General features: G+C 44.0%; 1 protein-coding gene across 3 annotated transcripts in view; it reads left to right on the top strand.

Moving 5' to 3' along the window:
• LOC310795099 (protein NLRC3-like) overlaps positions 1 to 16,155 on the top strand; it is a 54,869-nt gene that overhangs the window by 21,594 nt on the left and 17,120 nt on the right. For all 3 annotated transcript variants that reach the window (XM_083657125.1, XM_083657124.1, XM_083657126.1), the window contains 7 exons: positions 1,076 to 1,151; positions 1,318 to 1,549; positions 3,144 to 4,935; positions 5,786 to 5,959; positions 7,748 to 7,921; positions 8,816 to 8,989; positions 14,735 to 14,887. In XM_083657125.1, coding sequence (XP_083513251.1) covers positions 1,076 to 1,151; positions 1,318 to 1,549; positions 3,144 to 4,935; positions 5,786 to 5,959; positions 7,748 to 7,921; positions 8,816 to 8,989; positions 14,735 to 14,887 — 2,775 coding nt within the window. The remainder of the gene's footprint in view (positions 1 to 1,075; positions 1,152 to 1,317; positions 1,550 to 3,143; positions 4,936 to 5,785; positions 5,960 to 7,747; positions 7,922 to 8,815; positions 8,990 to 14,734; positions 14,888 to 16,155) is intronic.

The raw sequence follows: 16,155 nt of genomic DNA, 5'->3' as shown, positions 1-16,155 counted from the left end.
CTCCACGACTCACCAGGAAGAACTCCTGCACCTACACCTGGATCATGGACACCACCTGCTTCATCCTCCTCCTCCTCTGTGACTCCTTGCCCTCTCCACCTCCTCCTGGGCTCCATACTTCCTGGCGCAGTCGATGGACGGGTTTTCGCCCAGAAGGTGGATGTTGGAGTCGCTGCTTGTGAGGACGATGCTGTCCCAGTACAGTGTTGTGTCTCCACTGGACTGCTGTGTCCTTCACAGTCATGATGACCATGATGGAAAAGCACCACCTCCATAGAAATGTTCTCCACCAGGAGGAAATGGGAGAAGTCTTCAAAGATCAGCTCCTGGAAACGCAGCAGCTGTGAGGTGCAGGGTGAGCTGCTCAGCATGTATGGGATGAAGATCTGCAGGAGGAGAGCCTCATAGAATAAATGCTTCTTCACCGTGTTTCTGTCATAGTCACATTTCTTGATGACTCAGTTTTGGCAGCGCTGATGTAGGGCTGGATGCTCACCTTCAGCAGCTTCTCTGCCTTGGGGTGGACCACCGTTGACATCTTGTTGGTGACATGCTCCTTGGCGGTGATGATCTGGTCCATGTCTGTTCATATGGAGGCCTGCAGCATGGGATGTCCCGCCTCACACCGCTGCACCACAGCCTTGTACTGGGTTTGGCCCTTGTGCTGCAACAGGTTGTACACCGTATCACTGATCAGCATCTAGTGCCTCTGCCTCTCGTGCATCTTGCCTTTGAGTCAAGGGAGATGAGCTCCCTCAATTTGGGCAGGAGGCCCTCCATCACCAGGTTAGACAGTATCTGCGACGGTATGCCACATGTCATGTCGCAGGTGCTGTAGTGCCCATGAGCCTGGCGGTAGAGTCGCACTGCATTGGTGATGGTCTAAAACCTTGACGTACATTTGAAAATCATTACCCATCCATGTATGTTGAACATTTTTAGAGCCTTATAACTCAAAGTTTTTTACGGTCACTATTGTGTGGATTAAATCATCTGCTCTTATGTGAATGAGCAAATTCAAATAAAGTATTTAAAAAGTGTGACCTACTATCTGATGTTTTGTTTGTTTCCACAGACTCCAGCAGAGGTCAGAGTCTCCCAGTGGCCAGATTGTCCAGGAGCATCAAACAAACCTGGACTCCATATTTAGGGTGTGTAAATAAACAACACCACCTTGGACTTCACCAACAAGTCAAATACAAAACAAACATTTATTTCTCCCTGTTGCACTATTTAGACCAGCAGTCTATGATGGATCTGATGTTGTGTTCCATGATTTATGTCAGAAAGTTTAATTGATATATGATTGTGTTCCAGATTCTTGAGGAGAACATCGTAACCTTTGTGAAGAAGGAGCTGAGAGGGTTCCAGAGGGTTCTGAGTCCAGATGAGCCAGAATGCTCAGAGAGTCAGAGGGAGGATGAGGAGGTGGTGGACGGTGAGGAAGGAGAGCAGCAGAGGAGGAGCAGCAGAGAGGATTTTCTAAACATCACACTGCTCTTCCTGAGGAGAATGAAGCAGGAGGAGCTGGCTGAGAAGCTGGAGAGCAGTAAGATGCTTTAACAGCTTTAACATGATGGAGAGGGGAGATGGTGTGAAATGACAACCTAACATTTTATTTCGTTTCGAACTTGGATCCTCACCCCCCCCCCCCAATGATTGATTTTGATTCTTTTACGACACAATGCATGAGACAATACAAGACAGACAGGCTCAGACATGGGGGAAAAAAATATATTTTAGCCCAGAATCCCGTTAATGAAGGGCAGAACCAGAAGGCATGAGATAGTTTGCCCTTTGACACCTGACACCTGTCACACAGTGGCGAGACAGAAGGGTAGATCTTGTGTAATTTATGCTTCGAGTAGTGAAGACGGTGAGCAACTTTAAATTGAATCAGCTGCCTACTATTAACTGAGCAGAGTTGTACCACTGACAGACTCCTTTCCCAAATAATGTCAGATAAATCAATGCCAAGTTCCCCCTGCCACGCCTCTCTAATTCTCTCAGTAGAGGCCATGTTGCAGTTATTAAACAGACATACAAATCTTGAGATAAGATGCTTGGAGTGAGAAGGGCTCAGCAATACATCAAAAAAAGCATGTTCATTTGGAAGCGCTTCAAAGGTGTGAATCTTGTATCGAACATAATTTCTGATTTGCAGACATCTGAGCCAGGTTGTGCCGGGCAACCCAAACTCCCTCTTCAGTAGATCAAAATGGCCATCTGTATAGGTCTTTGATGGAAACTAGCTCTTTCTCACTCCAGGCATGGTAGTTTTTGTCTAACCATCGAGCCAAAAACGAATGATTGAAACAAATCGGTGTGTGGACAGAAACATCTGGCAGACTCAAAACACTCCTAATTTGATTTAAAATTTTGACAAAGTTTTTCATGACAAAACTTAAATTTTCTAAGGTCTCAGGTTCCTCTAACTTAGCAAATAGCATGGCTGGCAAGGAAGAATTAACAATGGAGCTGGCCTCCATTTTCAGCCACAGGGGGGCCACAGAAGTTAAGTTACCAGGAGTCCCTTGCCGCCAGTACATCAGAGCCCTAACATTAGCAGCCCAGTAGTAGTGCCTAAATACTGGTAAGGCTGGATTCTCACATATCAGGGAAAAGTGGTTAAGAAAGGAGTTAGGATGTATTTTCATGACAATTGGAATGTAGTCTATGTCTCTTTACAAGTTTCTGCTGGCTTTGCGAGCCTGGTTTTGTTTGGTCTTGACAGCCCCATGCATCTTCTAGTCCAGCAAAGAGTTGGTGCCACTCTGGAACCAGTCTTCCTGGCCGAGAGCCAGTTCTTTCGCTGTCAAAAAAGGGGTGAGATGTCTCTGGGTGAAGCCTTGCTGGGTGTTGCAAGAAATTCGTGAGCTCTGTTCTCTACTGAGCACATCTAGTTTAGAGCCTAACAAGCAGGACAGTGGAGTACATTAACAGCTCCACAGCAGCTGCCTTCCACAATGAGCTGCACATTAACAGCTCCACACCAGCTTCCCTTCACATTGAGCTGCACAGTCAGGAGCTGATTGTCCACCAGTGATGATGAGATGAATAGATGTCATGGAGTGGACATACGAGGAAATGTTCACGTCTTTAGCCAAACACTCATTGATATTATTTGTTGTTTGTTCTTTCAGAAACTCTTGCTGGTGCCTGTCAACGTGCACTCAAATCTGATCTGAAGGAGAGGTTTCAGTGTTTGTTTGAGGGGATTGCTAAAGCAGGAAACCCAACAGTTCTGAATCAGATCTACACAGAGCATTACCTCACAGAGGGAGGGAGTGGAGAGGTCAATGACGAACATGAGGTCAGACAGATTGAAGCAGCATCCAGGAAACCAACAGGACCAGAAACACCAATCAAATGTGAAGACATCTTCAAACCCTTACCTGGAAGAGACAAACCAACCAGAACATTGATGACAAAGGGAGTGGCTGGCATTGGGAAAACAGTCTTTTCACGGAAGTTCACTCTGGACTGGGCTGAAGACAAAGCCAACCAGGATATACCATTCATATTTCCATTCACTTTCCGAGAGCTGAATCTGTTGAAAGATAAAAAGTACAGCTTGGTGGAACTTCTTCATCGCTTCTTTCCTCAGACCAAAGAAGCACAAATCTGCAGGTTTGACAAGTACCAGGTTGTGTTCATCTTGGACGGTCTGGATGAGTGTCGACTTCCTCTAGACTTCGAGAAAAATGAGATCCTGACTGATGTTACAAAGTCAACCTCAGTGGACGTGCTGCTGACAAACCTCATCAGGGGGAAACTGCTCCCCAAAGCTCGCCTCTGGATAACCACACGGCCTGCAGCAGCCAATCGGATCCCTCATGAGTGCGTTGACATGATGACAGAGGTGAGAGGCTTCACTGACAAACAGAAGGATGAGTACTTCAGTAATAAATTCGAAGATGAGAAGCAGGCCAGCAGAATCATCTCCCACATTAAGACTTCACGAAGCCTCTACATTATGTGCCACATCCCAGTCTTCTGCTGGATCACTGCTGGTGTTCTGGAACATGTGTTGACCATTGAGAGAGCAGACCTGCCTAAGACACTGACTGAGATGTACATCCACTTCCTGGTGGTGCAGTCCAAACAGCAGAATGTCAAGTATCATGAGGGAGCTGAGATAGATCCACACTGGACTACAGACACCAGGACGATGCTTCTCTCTCTGGGAAAACTGGCTTTTGAGCAGCTGCACAAAGGCAACCTGATCTTCTATGAAGGAGACCTTACACAGTGTGGCATTGATATCACAGCAGCTTCAGTGTACTCAGGAGTGTTCACACAGATCTTTAAAGAGGAGCGTGGGCTGTACCAGGACAAGGTATTCTGCTTTGTCCATCTAAGCATTCAGGAGTTCCTGGCTGCTGTCTACATCTTCCACTGTCACGCAAACAGGGACGAGCATGTACTAAAGCCATTCCTGGGAGAAGATAGATATGAAGGCGGTGAACAATCATTGGATGTCTTCCTGAAGACAGCCATGATCAAATCTTTGAAGAGTACAAATGGCCATCTGGACCTGTTTGTCCGCTTCCTTCATGGCCTCTCACTGGCATCCAGCCAGAGACTCTTAGGGGGCCTGCTGGGTCAGACAGAGAGCACACCAGAAATTATCCAGAGAGCCATCAGCAACCTGAAGCAGATGAACATCTCCAGTCTCTCTCCTGACAGAAGCATAAACATCTTCCACTGTTTGATGGAGATGAACGATCAGTCAGTACATCAGGAGATTCAACAGTTCCTGAAGTCAGAGAACAGAGCAAAGGAGCTACTCTCTGAGATCCACTGCTCAGCTCTGGCCTACATGCTGCAGATGTCAGAGGAGATTCTGGATGTGTTGGACCTGGAGGCCTACAACACATCAGAGGATGGACGACTGAGACTAATCCCAGCTGTGAGGAATTGCAGGAAGGCTCGGTTAGTCCTGATGTGAATACAGCAATGTGGCCTTTATACCGGACCCCATCAGAATTACAATAAAGATCTATAGTTGCACAAACATACACACTATTAACTGTTGTTCTACATAGCTGTGCACAGTGTTGGGTAAAACATGTTATAAAGTACTGTAATCACAATACATTTTCCTGTAACATAAAGTCATTATTGTTCCAAATCCAGGATCAGTTTCACATTCCAGTTACTGATTTGACAGATGGGTTGTTTTTTTAGTTTCATTCTTTAGACTAGTTTACTTAGTGTTTTATGCTGTTTATTGGTGTAAGATCTATGAAAGATTAATTCCTCATGTTCTCCTGCCTTCAGCTCATCAGAAATATCAGAATTACAAAGTGACATGAAAGAGCTAAGAGGTTAATAAAACTCTGAAAGTTGGAATTTAATGTTGTAGGCTCAACACTTTAAAGTAACTAAACCCCAACCAAATCTGTGCCGAAGCCGGACTCTAAAATTTGTGTCAGGGTGTTTTACGGAGTTGTTTTACCAGAAGTTGAACTGAATTGCCTGTGGAGCTCAGCCTGATATCTATATATTTTGTATTATTTATTTTAAACACGTTTTACTGAAATGCTTACATATAATTGCACTTACAGTATTTGTTCTTTTCTGGTTGGTTTCTGATTATATTACACATTCACCACTTTTGAAAATGTTCAAATCCTTTAATACAAATCATTGTCATCACTAGTACTACTACTACTACAACTACTAGTAGTAGTAGTAGTAGTAGTATTAGTAGTCATATGCTGTATAGGTTTTGATTGGTATGCTCATCTCAGCTCTGAAGTCCAACTTCTCCTTTATTCAGATTGGGGTTCTGCATGTTGTCAGACCCTCACTATGACGTCCTGGCCTCAGCTCTGAAGTCCAACCCCTCCCATCTGACCGAGCTGGACCTGAGTAACAACAAGCTACAAGAGTCACAAGTGAAGCTGCTCTCTGCTGGACTGGAGAGTCCACACTGCAGAGTGGACACTCTCAGGTCAGACATCATAAATGTGCTGATGTCAATTTGATGTGAATATTGTAATTTGATGACATCTGTATAGTCATTCCATCTGAAATCATTAAATTCTCCTTATGTTGTTTTTATACAATCATTTGTATTCAAATGAATACCCATGAACTTTGTTCATGATAGTCTCCATAGATTTAAAGACACAGAATTCCAAATGGCTTGACAATGGGCCAATGGCCTCCCATCTATTGGGATTTGGGAACAAATTTTGGATGCAAGCTTTTTTCTTTTGTATATCTTCAGTGAATAAAAGTCACACATGTCCACATTAGTACACTACACTCTGATATCTTTCACAGTTTAAACACGATATGGAGGTAATGTGTGCAACATATTACCTTTCTGATGAAACTCCTTGTTGATGATGAGGAAAAATCCTTCATGGCAAAAAAAAACATTAACTCATTGAGTGCCATGGACGAACATGTTCGTCATTTCAAATAGTAACGTAGATTGCCAAGGACGGACATGTTCGTCAATTGCGTTTTTTGACGGGGGGGTGTCGATCTAAGCCTCTTACATCGCCTCTTACAATATGGGAGCTATTGAATGTGTCTAACCTATTTTACAGAACCCTTAGGTGGCGACAGTGCCCTCCCGATTAGACAAAGGCCAGGAGAAAAGAGAGAAGTCATGAGGAAATGGAAATCGCCTCGATATGCTTGAAGCATAACGTTAGCTGTGCCTGTGAACAAACAGCAGTCATCTGCTGCCACAATTGAGCCCCATCCGTGTCCGCTGCGATAGTCCAACCATATGATTTAGTTGGCGACACCAGCGTCTTTCTGAAAAGTTACATTATTCTCAGCTGGCGACACGCTGTAAAAAAGCGTGGGGATGCAGGCAGCAGACTTTTCAGTGCAGATCAAACTCAGAGCAAACCGCAGCAGAGACACTCGACTCCTCCCACCACGGCACAGAGTAGGAGGAGGAGGGGGGTGGGGCACGCAGGGCACTAACAGCATACAACCATTGACAGTACACACACACCCAGGCAGCAGGCTTGATGCATAGAGAGCAAACAAGCTAGAATAGGCTATCTGATGCCCACCAGCAGTAAATCAAGACCAGCAAGAAGGTGTAGGGTCTGCGCACGCAGGGGCCAGCGCTGCTGGTTGCAGCTAAAACATATTATTTGGCCAAACAAAATTCCTTTGTTTTCACTCTTTTATTGAAGGAAATTATTTTTGAGGTGTCATTATATCAGAAAATATTAGCTTCAGAGTCAATGATGTGCTTGAAATGTTTAATTTCACAAAAGGCTCAATATCTCAGCTTCTAGAAAAAAATTGCTGTTTTTGGCTAAATCAAGCTATCTTCTCCGGCTCATAACTAAAGAACGGAAAATGGGATCAATAAACTTTTTTTTGCAGATGATAGAAGAGAGTCTCCTCGTTCTTTGTGCGTGTTCAGTGTTTACATAGTAATATCACACAATATTCTGTGGGCTTCGAGAAATCACCGAAAACGCTCTGAAACTCTGGCACTGGCAGCGTCCGTTCTCCAAAAGTGGCTGGCACTCAATGAGTTAATGGTAAAAAAAATACGACACTGAATTGTTGAAAGCTTTCATAATCAGAAAAACGTTATTGATCCCAGAGGGGAAATTGAGTATTGCTACAATTGTTCATACTCAGGTAGGGGAAATATAACAGATACATTTTAAGAAGAATAGGAATAGACAATACAAAAATAAAATACAAGTTAGGTATGTACAATAATGTGTCAAATATTTCTTTATTCTTTATCCAGATTGAGTGGCTGCAGTTTGTCAGAGACTCACTGTGAAGTCCTAGTCTCAGCCTTAAGTTCCAACCCCTCCCATCTGCAAGAGCTGGACCTGAGTAACAATGGGCTGAAAGATTCAGGGTTGAAGCTGGTCTCTGCTGGACTGGGGAGTCCACAATGTAGAGTGGAGACACTCAGGTAAAATCACATGATAGTTTGTATCATGTTGTGGCAAACTATGGTGTGGCAAATTATTCTCAAAACATGATTCCTGAAACTGCACAGGTCACTCTGCATGTTTTACATGAGTATTTGTGTTTTATCGTCCCATCTTCATATACACAGCAGTGAAGCTCACTGACTGAGAAGATCATCCATGTTGTGATTGTCAATGGTTTATGTTATTCCCAGCCATAATTCACTGTCACATCTACAGCTGGTTCAGAATAGAGCAGCTAGCTTTCGGTGACATCATAATCTCCCCGGTTTTAACATATATCCTCTGGTTACCATTTAGAGAGAGAATTCATATTAAAACGTCCCTGATTTAAAGCAGGCTCATGTCAGTCCTGAATTACACTTTGGAGCTCTTAGTTCCTTGTGACCCCAAGCCAGCTGATATCTTCAGGTCCTCAGTCCAGACACAGCACTGAAGGTGGTTTCACTTTAGTCCACATGGCTTCCAGACTCCTTATTATTATTATATAATATATTATATATATATAATATATTATATAATAATATTAAAGTGTTTCCTAATTTATATCCAATGTATCTTATTTTTATGGCTTGTTGTGCAGCATAACAAAACATGTGCCATTTGGTGAATTTATTTATCCAATCACCTTACTTTACATCCAAGCACCATGTGTAAATACATTGTTAGCATGGGCAGCCGAATGGGAATCAAAGCAGTTTCCCTGTCAGTGTTATTATTGTTCCAGTCAGCTCAGTATACAGCACCATGTAAACACCTATAATAATATAAGGGTCAGATAGCCTCCTCAACAGTCTGTCAGTAGAAAGAATACAATTATGACATTAAATACAGCCTAACAAAATAACCTATCCACATGTCTTCTTGTCCTTCAGGCTGAGTGTGTGTCAGCTGTCAGAAAGAAGCTGTGAAGCGCTGGCCTCAGTTCTCAGCTCCCAGTCCTCTAGTCTGAGAGAGCTGGACCTGAGTAACAACGAGCTGAAGGATTCAGGGGTGAAACTGCTCTCTGTTGGCCTGGGGAGCCCACACTGTACACTGGAGGCTCTCAGGTCAGGATCCCTTTTACTGTTCCACAGACAATTTAAATTGTCTGACATGCACATTACTGTCAGAGAAAATACCTGAACTCTCATTTTCCTGCTGTTTTTTTAAAAGCTGAGAAACCTGCAAAAGCTCAAAATAAACAATAAATAACAAACTATTAGTGCTGGGTGACGAAGCTTAAAATATTAAATAAAAGATATCAGGCGAGTAGTCAAGTTTTATCAGAATGTCTGAAATAATTTTTTCTGTTGAGTTTATAATAACAACAACCATCATCATCATAAAGCGGAAGTGAAATGGTTTATCATTTCACTCCGCGTCCTGAAGGCCTGCGGCAAAGAACTGGCGGGCGTATTCACGGACATCTACAACCAATCCATAGCACTACGCACTGTCCCCACCTGCTTCAAATCGGCCACAATAATCCCCATTCCAAAGCAGAAAATCATTACCAGCCTCAACGACTGGCCCCAATAGCACTAACCCCCATAGCCAGCAAATGCCTGGAAAAACTACTAATATCCCGCATACGCCACCTGCTCCCCACCACCCACGACCCCCTGCAATTCGCATACCTCGCTAACAGGAGCACAGCAGACGCTGTAGCCCTCATGCTCCACACGGCCCTCTCCCACCTGGAGGGAAAAGACACTTATGTAAGAACGCTGTTCGTGGACTACAGCTCAGCGTTCAACACCATCATGCCCTCCAGGCTGGTTGAGAAACTCAAGCACCTTGGCCTGAACTCAGCCATATGTGACTGGGTGTCAGACTTCCTCACAGACCGACAACAGGTGGTGAAAATTGAAGACCGCACCCCACTGACCATCAGCATTGGATCGCCACAGGGATGTGTCTCCAGCCCCTTCTGGTATGACCTCTACACCCACGACTGCATGGCAACCCAAACCTCAAACACCATCGTGAAGTTTGCAGATGACACAGCAGTGGTGGGGCTGATCTCCAACGGCGACGAGACGGCCTACAGAAAAGAACTGGCTGTCCTGGAACAATGGTGCCAGGACAACCACCTCTCCCTGAATGTGGCCAAGACCAAGGAGATCATCACAGACTACAGGAGGGGGGGGGGGGGGGGTCCCACCGCCCGGTCACCATCTACGGCACAGAGGTGGAAAGAGTGGACAGCTTTAAATACCTGGGTGTCAACATCCACCAGGACCTAACATGGTCCAGCCACACCACCTCTGTTGCCAAAAAGGCCCAACAACGGCTGCACGGTCTCAGACGACTAAAGAAGTTCGGCCTGAGACCCACAATACTCAAAGACTTCTAGAGAGGCACCATCGAAAGCCTACTGACCGGCTGCTTCACCTTCTGGTATGGAAACTGCACCATAAAAGACATGAAAGCGCTGAGGAGAGTGAGGCGCGCGGCCCAGCATGTAACAGGCTGCGAGCTGCCGGACCTGGCAGACCTCTACACTCAGCGCTGCCTCAAGAGAACCAGGAAAATAATCAAGGACCCAACCCACCCACTTAACAACATGTTCTCCCTGCTACCATCTGGTAGGAGATACAGAACCCCCAAAACCCGGACAAGCAGACTACGAAATAGCTTCATCCCCCAAGCCACCAGACTCCTAAACAATAAACAGATGACCATTATGACCAGCTGCTAAGATAACATGTACAGATTTATTTATGGGGAACCGCAATATATAGACAAAGACTTGTAACTACTAATTAACATAACATATAAAGATTATTTATGGGCATCCGCAATATACGGCACAGACCCGGAAAGCACCGGAACAGATGACAATGTTCTGATGTTAATGTACCAGTTAAGCATGACAGGAAACAATGATGATAATGTCGATAATGTGAATGACAATGACGACGATGTTGATGACAATGATGATCACGATGTTGATGACGATGGTGATGATGACTGTAACAGAACATAACTCAGCTCAAGCATTTCACCGTGTGTACTTGTACATCCGTGTGACAATAAACATCTTGTATCTTGTATCAGTCTTATTTTCAACACTATAACCTCATATAATATTTCAATAAGAATAATGACACAAAGCAGTGAATCCGTTCTTTCAGTTTGACCTGAAGGCAGCAGAAAACCAGCAGCCAGTGAAGTAAACAGGAACTGTGTGAACAAGCTACAAAATATCAAATGGACTATTCTAAGTGAATCATCATATGGCTCGTACACACTACCCGACGGTCATCAGTCATCAGCCGCTGTTCCTTTCACACTACACAGCTGTCTGTCTTGTAGTCTTTTTTTGTCTGAAAATTCTGTGTATTCATTTTCCATTTTCACAGTAAAACAAAATATACAAAACATAACATACAACCAGTGCCACAATGAGATATACAGTACTACATGTTACATTTATCATATACTGTGCATCAGTGGTGAACCGTGCTTATCAGAACCGGGCCTTCTATACCGTAGAAGCCCCCCCCCCCCCCCCCCCCTCCCCCACACACACACACACAATATAATGCTATATATAGCCTAATGTATGTGCAAGTCTGAGGCCTCTTTGCGCACTGCGTGCATCTTTACGCATTGGTGAGGCCGACTATTATGAGTTGTCTTCCACAGCCAGCTTCTTTAGGTCTTTAGGTAGGAAGCTTCACCGGTAGGACATAGCACGTGGGAGGTTCACGCTATTCCAACGATTTCCCCTCCCTCCGAATAGGCGCTCCGAATGACCAGAGGAGGCACCACTTCAGCGAAAGTTTTTACACACCAAAAAGCTCTTTTCAGTGACAGTACTACATCTGTTCTTTGATATGGTCCATTAAAAAAGTTGTTTCTACTGTTGACTTTGTTCTTCTACCACATAATGGGAATAGCCATGTGAATCACAATAGACATGCATTTTTTATGCCTCCGCCGGCGATAGCCAGGCCGGAGGCATTATGGATCCGGGTTGTCCGTCCGTATGTCCGTACGTCCTGATTAGATCTGATCTGATTAGATTTTGGTGGTCAAACGTCAAAGGCCAAGGTCACTGTGACCTCTCGAACGCCATTTTCAAGCTTGTTAAACCTAGAACACTAACGTGATTTAAAGTCACATCATCACTAACGTCGGGTGTATTTCACCCGATGCAATATACCCCATAAAACATACTTCTCATCAAAATATCTTAAAGTACAACAATACATGGCAAATTGAGGTACTCTTCTTTTGTTTTTAAATGTGAAATATCACAAAAAACACAAAAAAGTGTATTATGGGGGACAGTATAAAAAATATGTCAAATTCGGGAAAAATGAGGTAATCATTATAAAAAAATCCCCCCCTCCCCCCCAAAAAAACAGGAGCTCCCAACTTCTCCTTCGGTCCACCCATTCATGGGACTTGTGTGGTGAAAAAAAAAAAAAAAGTCACCACAATACCATTAACCCTAACCCGAAGATATTTTACCCTCTATCACTAACGTCGGGTGAAAATCACCCGAACACGTAGCCGGTAGAAAAAACCATGAATGGGAGCAGGGAAACAAACCTACATTCAATGACGTCAGTGAGCATCCTGAAGGTACCTAAGGACCCGCCCACGTCAGACAGCAGCAATTTCAAGGTGTAGTCTACTATTGCATTAGTTATGAGCAAGACCTCACTTTAGAATGGGGAACATATTCTGAGTTATAAAGACTTAGTTTGGAGTTAATTGGACTCTAGTAACACTTGTAGTTTTGTGTTTGATAGATAAGAATAGACTGTATTTATCAAGAATACTACTAAGATCATAATTCATGTACAACTTGCTTACTATCAATAAGCAGTAATTAGGGGGGTATTGGGGGAAAACTCTTACGGCCCTATCGTTGTACGGCGCTATCGTTTGTGCTGCCTTTGCGCTGCGTTTGCGCGCCTCTTATTGCTATCTTCCCAGATATCTGCCTCCACCATCCAGTTTTGCGCTGTGATGACACAGGTGTAGGCGTGGCCCAGGCGTGTCGGTGGGCCTCTAGCCTATCATGTGTCTTGCGCAAGTGTCATTTAGCGCTGTGGGGAAGATACCGTCAGTATTTGCCGAGTGCAAAGAGAGGTTTGGGCGTGCCCGTTCCAAAATAGGCGTTACAGCGCAATGTGTTAGAAAAAATCGCCTTGGGTGCTCTCAATTTTAACGCCAGGAAATAGCTGGTCTTAGCGCAAACAACCCCACTACGCCAGGCATAAGCCTGAGCGCAGACAGTATTATCCGGCGCAGTGCAGGAAATCCTCGCTTGGATAGGCCCATTACGCATGGCTCGCGCGCGGACAAACAATTCCCTCCTCAGAATGCCACGTTGATTTTCAACTAACCTACACTGCAGAAAAACACAATCCTTGATTTAACAATGAGAATTTGTTTGTCATGGTTTTGTGCGAAAAAGTGATTTGCGTTTTGAATTGGATTACCAGGGGAACGAGGGTCTGGCCGGGCAGGAGTCTGTGTGTAGCGCGGGGAGGGGTGCTTTGTGTTCGGCTATGGGCCGTGTCCTGAAGCTGGGTCTTCCCGGATAAGGTGGGCCGAGCTAGGCAGGCCGGGGGGCTCGGTGCACATAGAGGCACTGCCAAGGCAGCGCTGTGCGTGGTCCCGTGGATCGAAATCACTTTCTGACACAACACCGGCCAGTATAGGCTATACAGTAGGCTATAAGCTAAAATATAGTCTATTGTCATTCATGCTAACTGTCATTTGGAAAAAAACACCACATTTTCTATGTGAAAAAATAGTACATGGTGGTTTCTGTCATCGGTTTAAGACGCGTCAAGTGAGTACTGGTCATTTAGTTGTACCTAGTCCACGTACAAATTTTATGATGAGAACTGTGCTTTACAGAGGTTCTGCTGCCTGGAACATGCTCCCTGCGGACATGAGACAGAGCAAAAATAGGTTTTCCTTCAAAAAGTCACTAAAATAAATCTTGAATCCACAATAACCATTTTGTTGTTTTAGATTATTGTTTTTAGTGCTTTTTAATGATTGTTTTTATTGCTTGTGATTGTTTTTATTGCTTGTGTTTGTGATTGTTTTTATTGCTTGTGTGGACCCCAGTAAGACTAGCAACCACTTTGTGGAAGCTAATGGGGATCCGAATAAAGAATAAAGAATAAAGTAGGCTAACCATTGATAGTATAACCTCGCTCCCTGCACCATTGCACCATGCAACAATAGCTTAACCCGAGCTGACAATTCTGGTATAGGCTATTGAAATAAAATCTCACACTTCCCTACCCTATTAGAGAAACAAATACTTTTAAATGTGTATGTTATAGCCTATATGAGCGAAACGACTAATTAAAAGGCTACTAATTACAAAAGCAATCATCGTGAAGCGCATCGGCCCAACACGCCCACAATTAGGGCTTTGTGCGGCGCTATTCCAGCGCAAAACGGGTGCTAACCGCCGTCGGGAAGATAGAGCCCTTAGTTAATGGTCTACTAGTTGTAGAATATGATCATGCAGAATAAGGCATTAATAAGTGCTTTATAATGGCTAGTAAACAGCTAATATGCTAGTAATATGCATTCTAGTAAGCAGCTAGTTAGTGGTTAATAAGTCTACCTTAATATAAAGTGTTACCAGGAAAATGTAACTGAGACAATTATCAATGATTTCATCACCCACTACAAACTATACATCACTGAAGACAATGGACAATATGTTGCTCTCTCTCTCTCTCTTTCTGTGTCTGTGCGTGCTTGTGTGTGTGTGTGTGTGTGTGTGTGTGTGTGTGTGTGTGTGTGTGTGTGTGTGTGTGCAGGCTGTCAGGCTGTCTGCTCACAGAGGAAGGCTGTGCTTCTCTGGCCTCAGCTCTGAGCTCCAACCCCTCCCATCTGAGAGAGCTGGACCTGAGCTACAATCATCCAGGAGCCTCAGGAGTGAAGCAGCTCTCTGCTGGGCAGTGGAGACTCAGGTATGGAGAGTGAACGTCTGCTAGAAGGCTGAGAGTCACACACATTTTCTCTGTCACACTGGAGACTGGACTCCCTCGCACGTCCTGATATTGCCGTGTTGATGTCGTTCCTGGACCAACATTTGCTCCTAGTACGGGCCGGGAAAACCCTGCCCCAAACTCATTTGATTGGTCGCCGCAATTGCTTCTTCCTGAAAACGTGCAACAAGTAAAAAGATGTGTTTAAGATTAGAGTTAGGGTTTTCTTATCTAACGACGACCAGACCCAAACCCTAACCCTAACCACATTGTTGTATTTGTATATTTTATAAAAAATATGTGTGGTTCGACCCCCAGTTCTCGGATTGGAAGGCGCGCGCAAACCTTATCCATTTAGCCATAGGACCGAGGTTAGTGTTGGGGTTAGGGTATTAGCTTCACTTTTTTCACACCCTAACCCTAATCTTAACCACATGTTTCCCCTTGCCACACGTTTTAAGAAAGAAGCAATTGCGGCGACCAATCAAATGAGTTCGGGGGCGGGGTTTTCCTGGGCCTTACTAGGAACAAATGTTGATTCAGGAACGACACCAACACAGTGATATCAGGAGGTGTGGACTCCCTCAGGTATGGAGAGGCAAGTCTGCTAGAAGGCTGCCAATTACAATTGGGGAGAAAGGGGGGGGCGGGGTCAGAGAAAAAGGATCCCCATTAGCAAAGTCCATTACAAAAACAAGAACAAAAAGAAGGAATAAAAGCAAATCTAAACAGCTAGTCGTCTAGCTGGCCAATGGACCCAAATATTAAAAAAACTATCAGTACATCTCTCTATACTCTAGAAAACAAACATAAAAAGGAAAAGTGATGTGACAAACATCATTGTGTGTGTGAGTGTAGGTGGGATCTGAGTATCCTTTTAAAAACTGCATTCCCTTTGTTGGAGCGAATATTGCTTGTTAGACCATTCCAAGACGTGATAGTCCTGTATATGACAGCTTTCTTCATGTAATTGTATTTTGGCAGTGTTGGGGGTCATTACTCAACAAAGTAATAGATTACACATTACACATTAATTTAAAAAAATAATGCCTTACTTTACTTAATTACTCCTTGGAGCAAGTAATTTGTTACACTACTCGTTACACTACTCGTTAAATGTTTTGCCTTACTCCTAAATATCGCCTGAGATGCATTGTCAGTTAACAACATTAATCCTTACACTACATATGCCCACATATCAGCACAAATCCCTATCCTAATAAAGAGGACATACACAAGATCTTTGTTTC

The sequence above is a fragment of the Poromitra crassiceps genome, assembly GCF_964638095.1.
Source record: "Poromitra crassiceps genome assembly, chromosome: 20".
In the NCBI taxonomy this organism is placed as follows: Eukaryota; Metazoa; Chordata; class Actinopteri; order Beryciformes; family Melamphaidae; genus Poromitra; species Poromitra crassiceps.
This window is presented reverse-complemented; position numbering and strand designations above follow the sequence as displayed.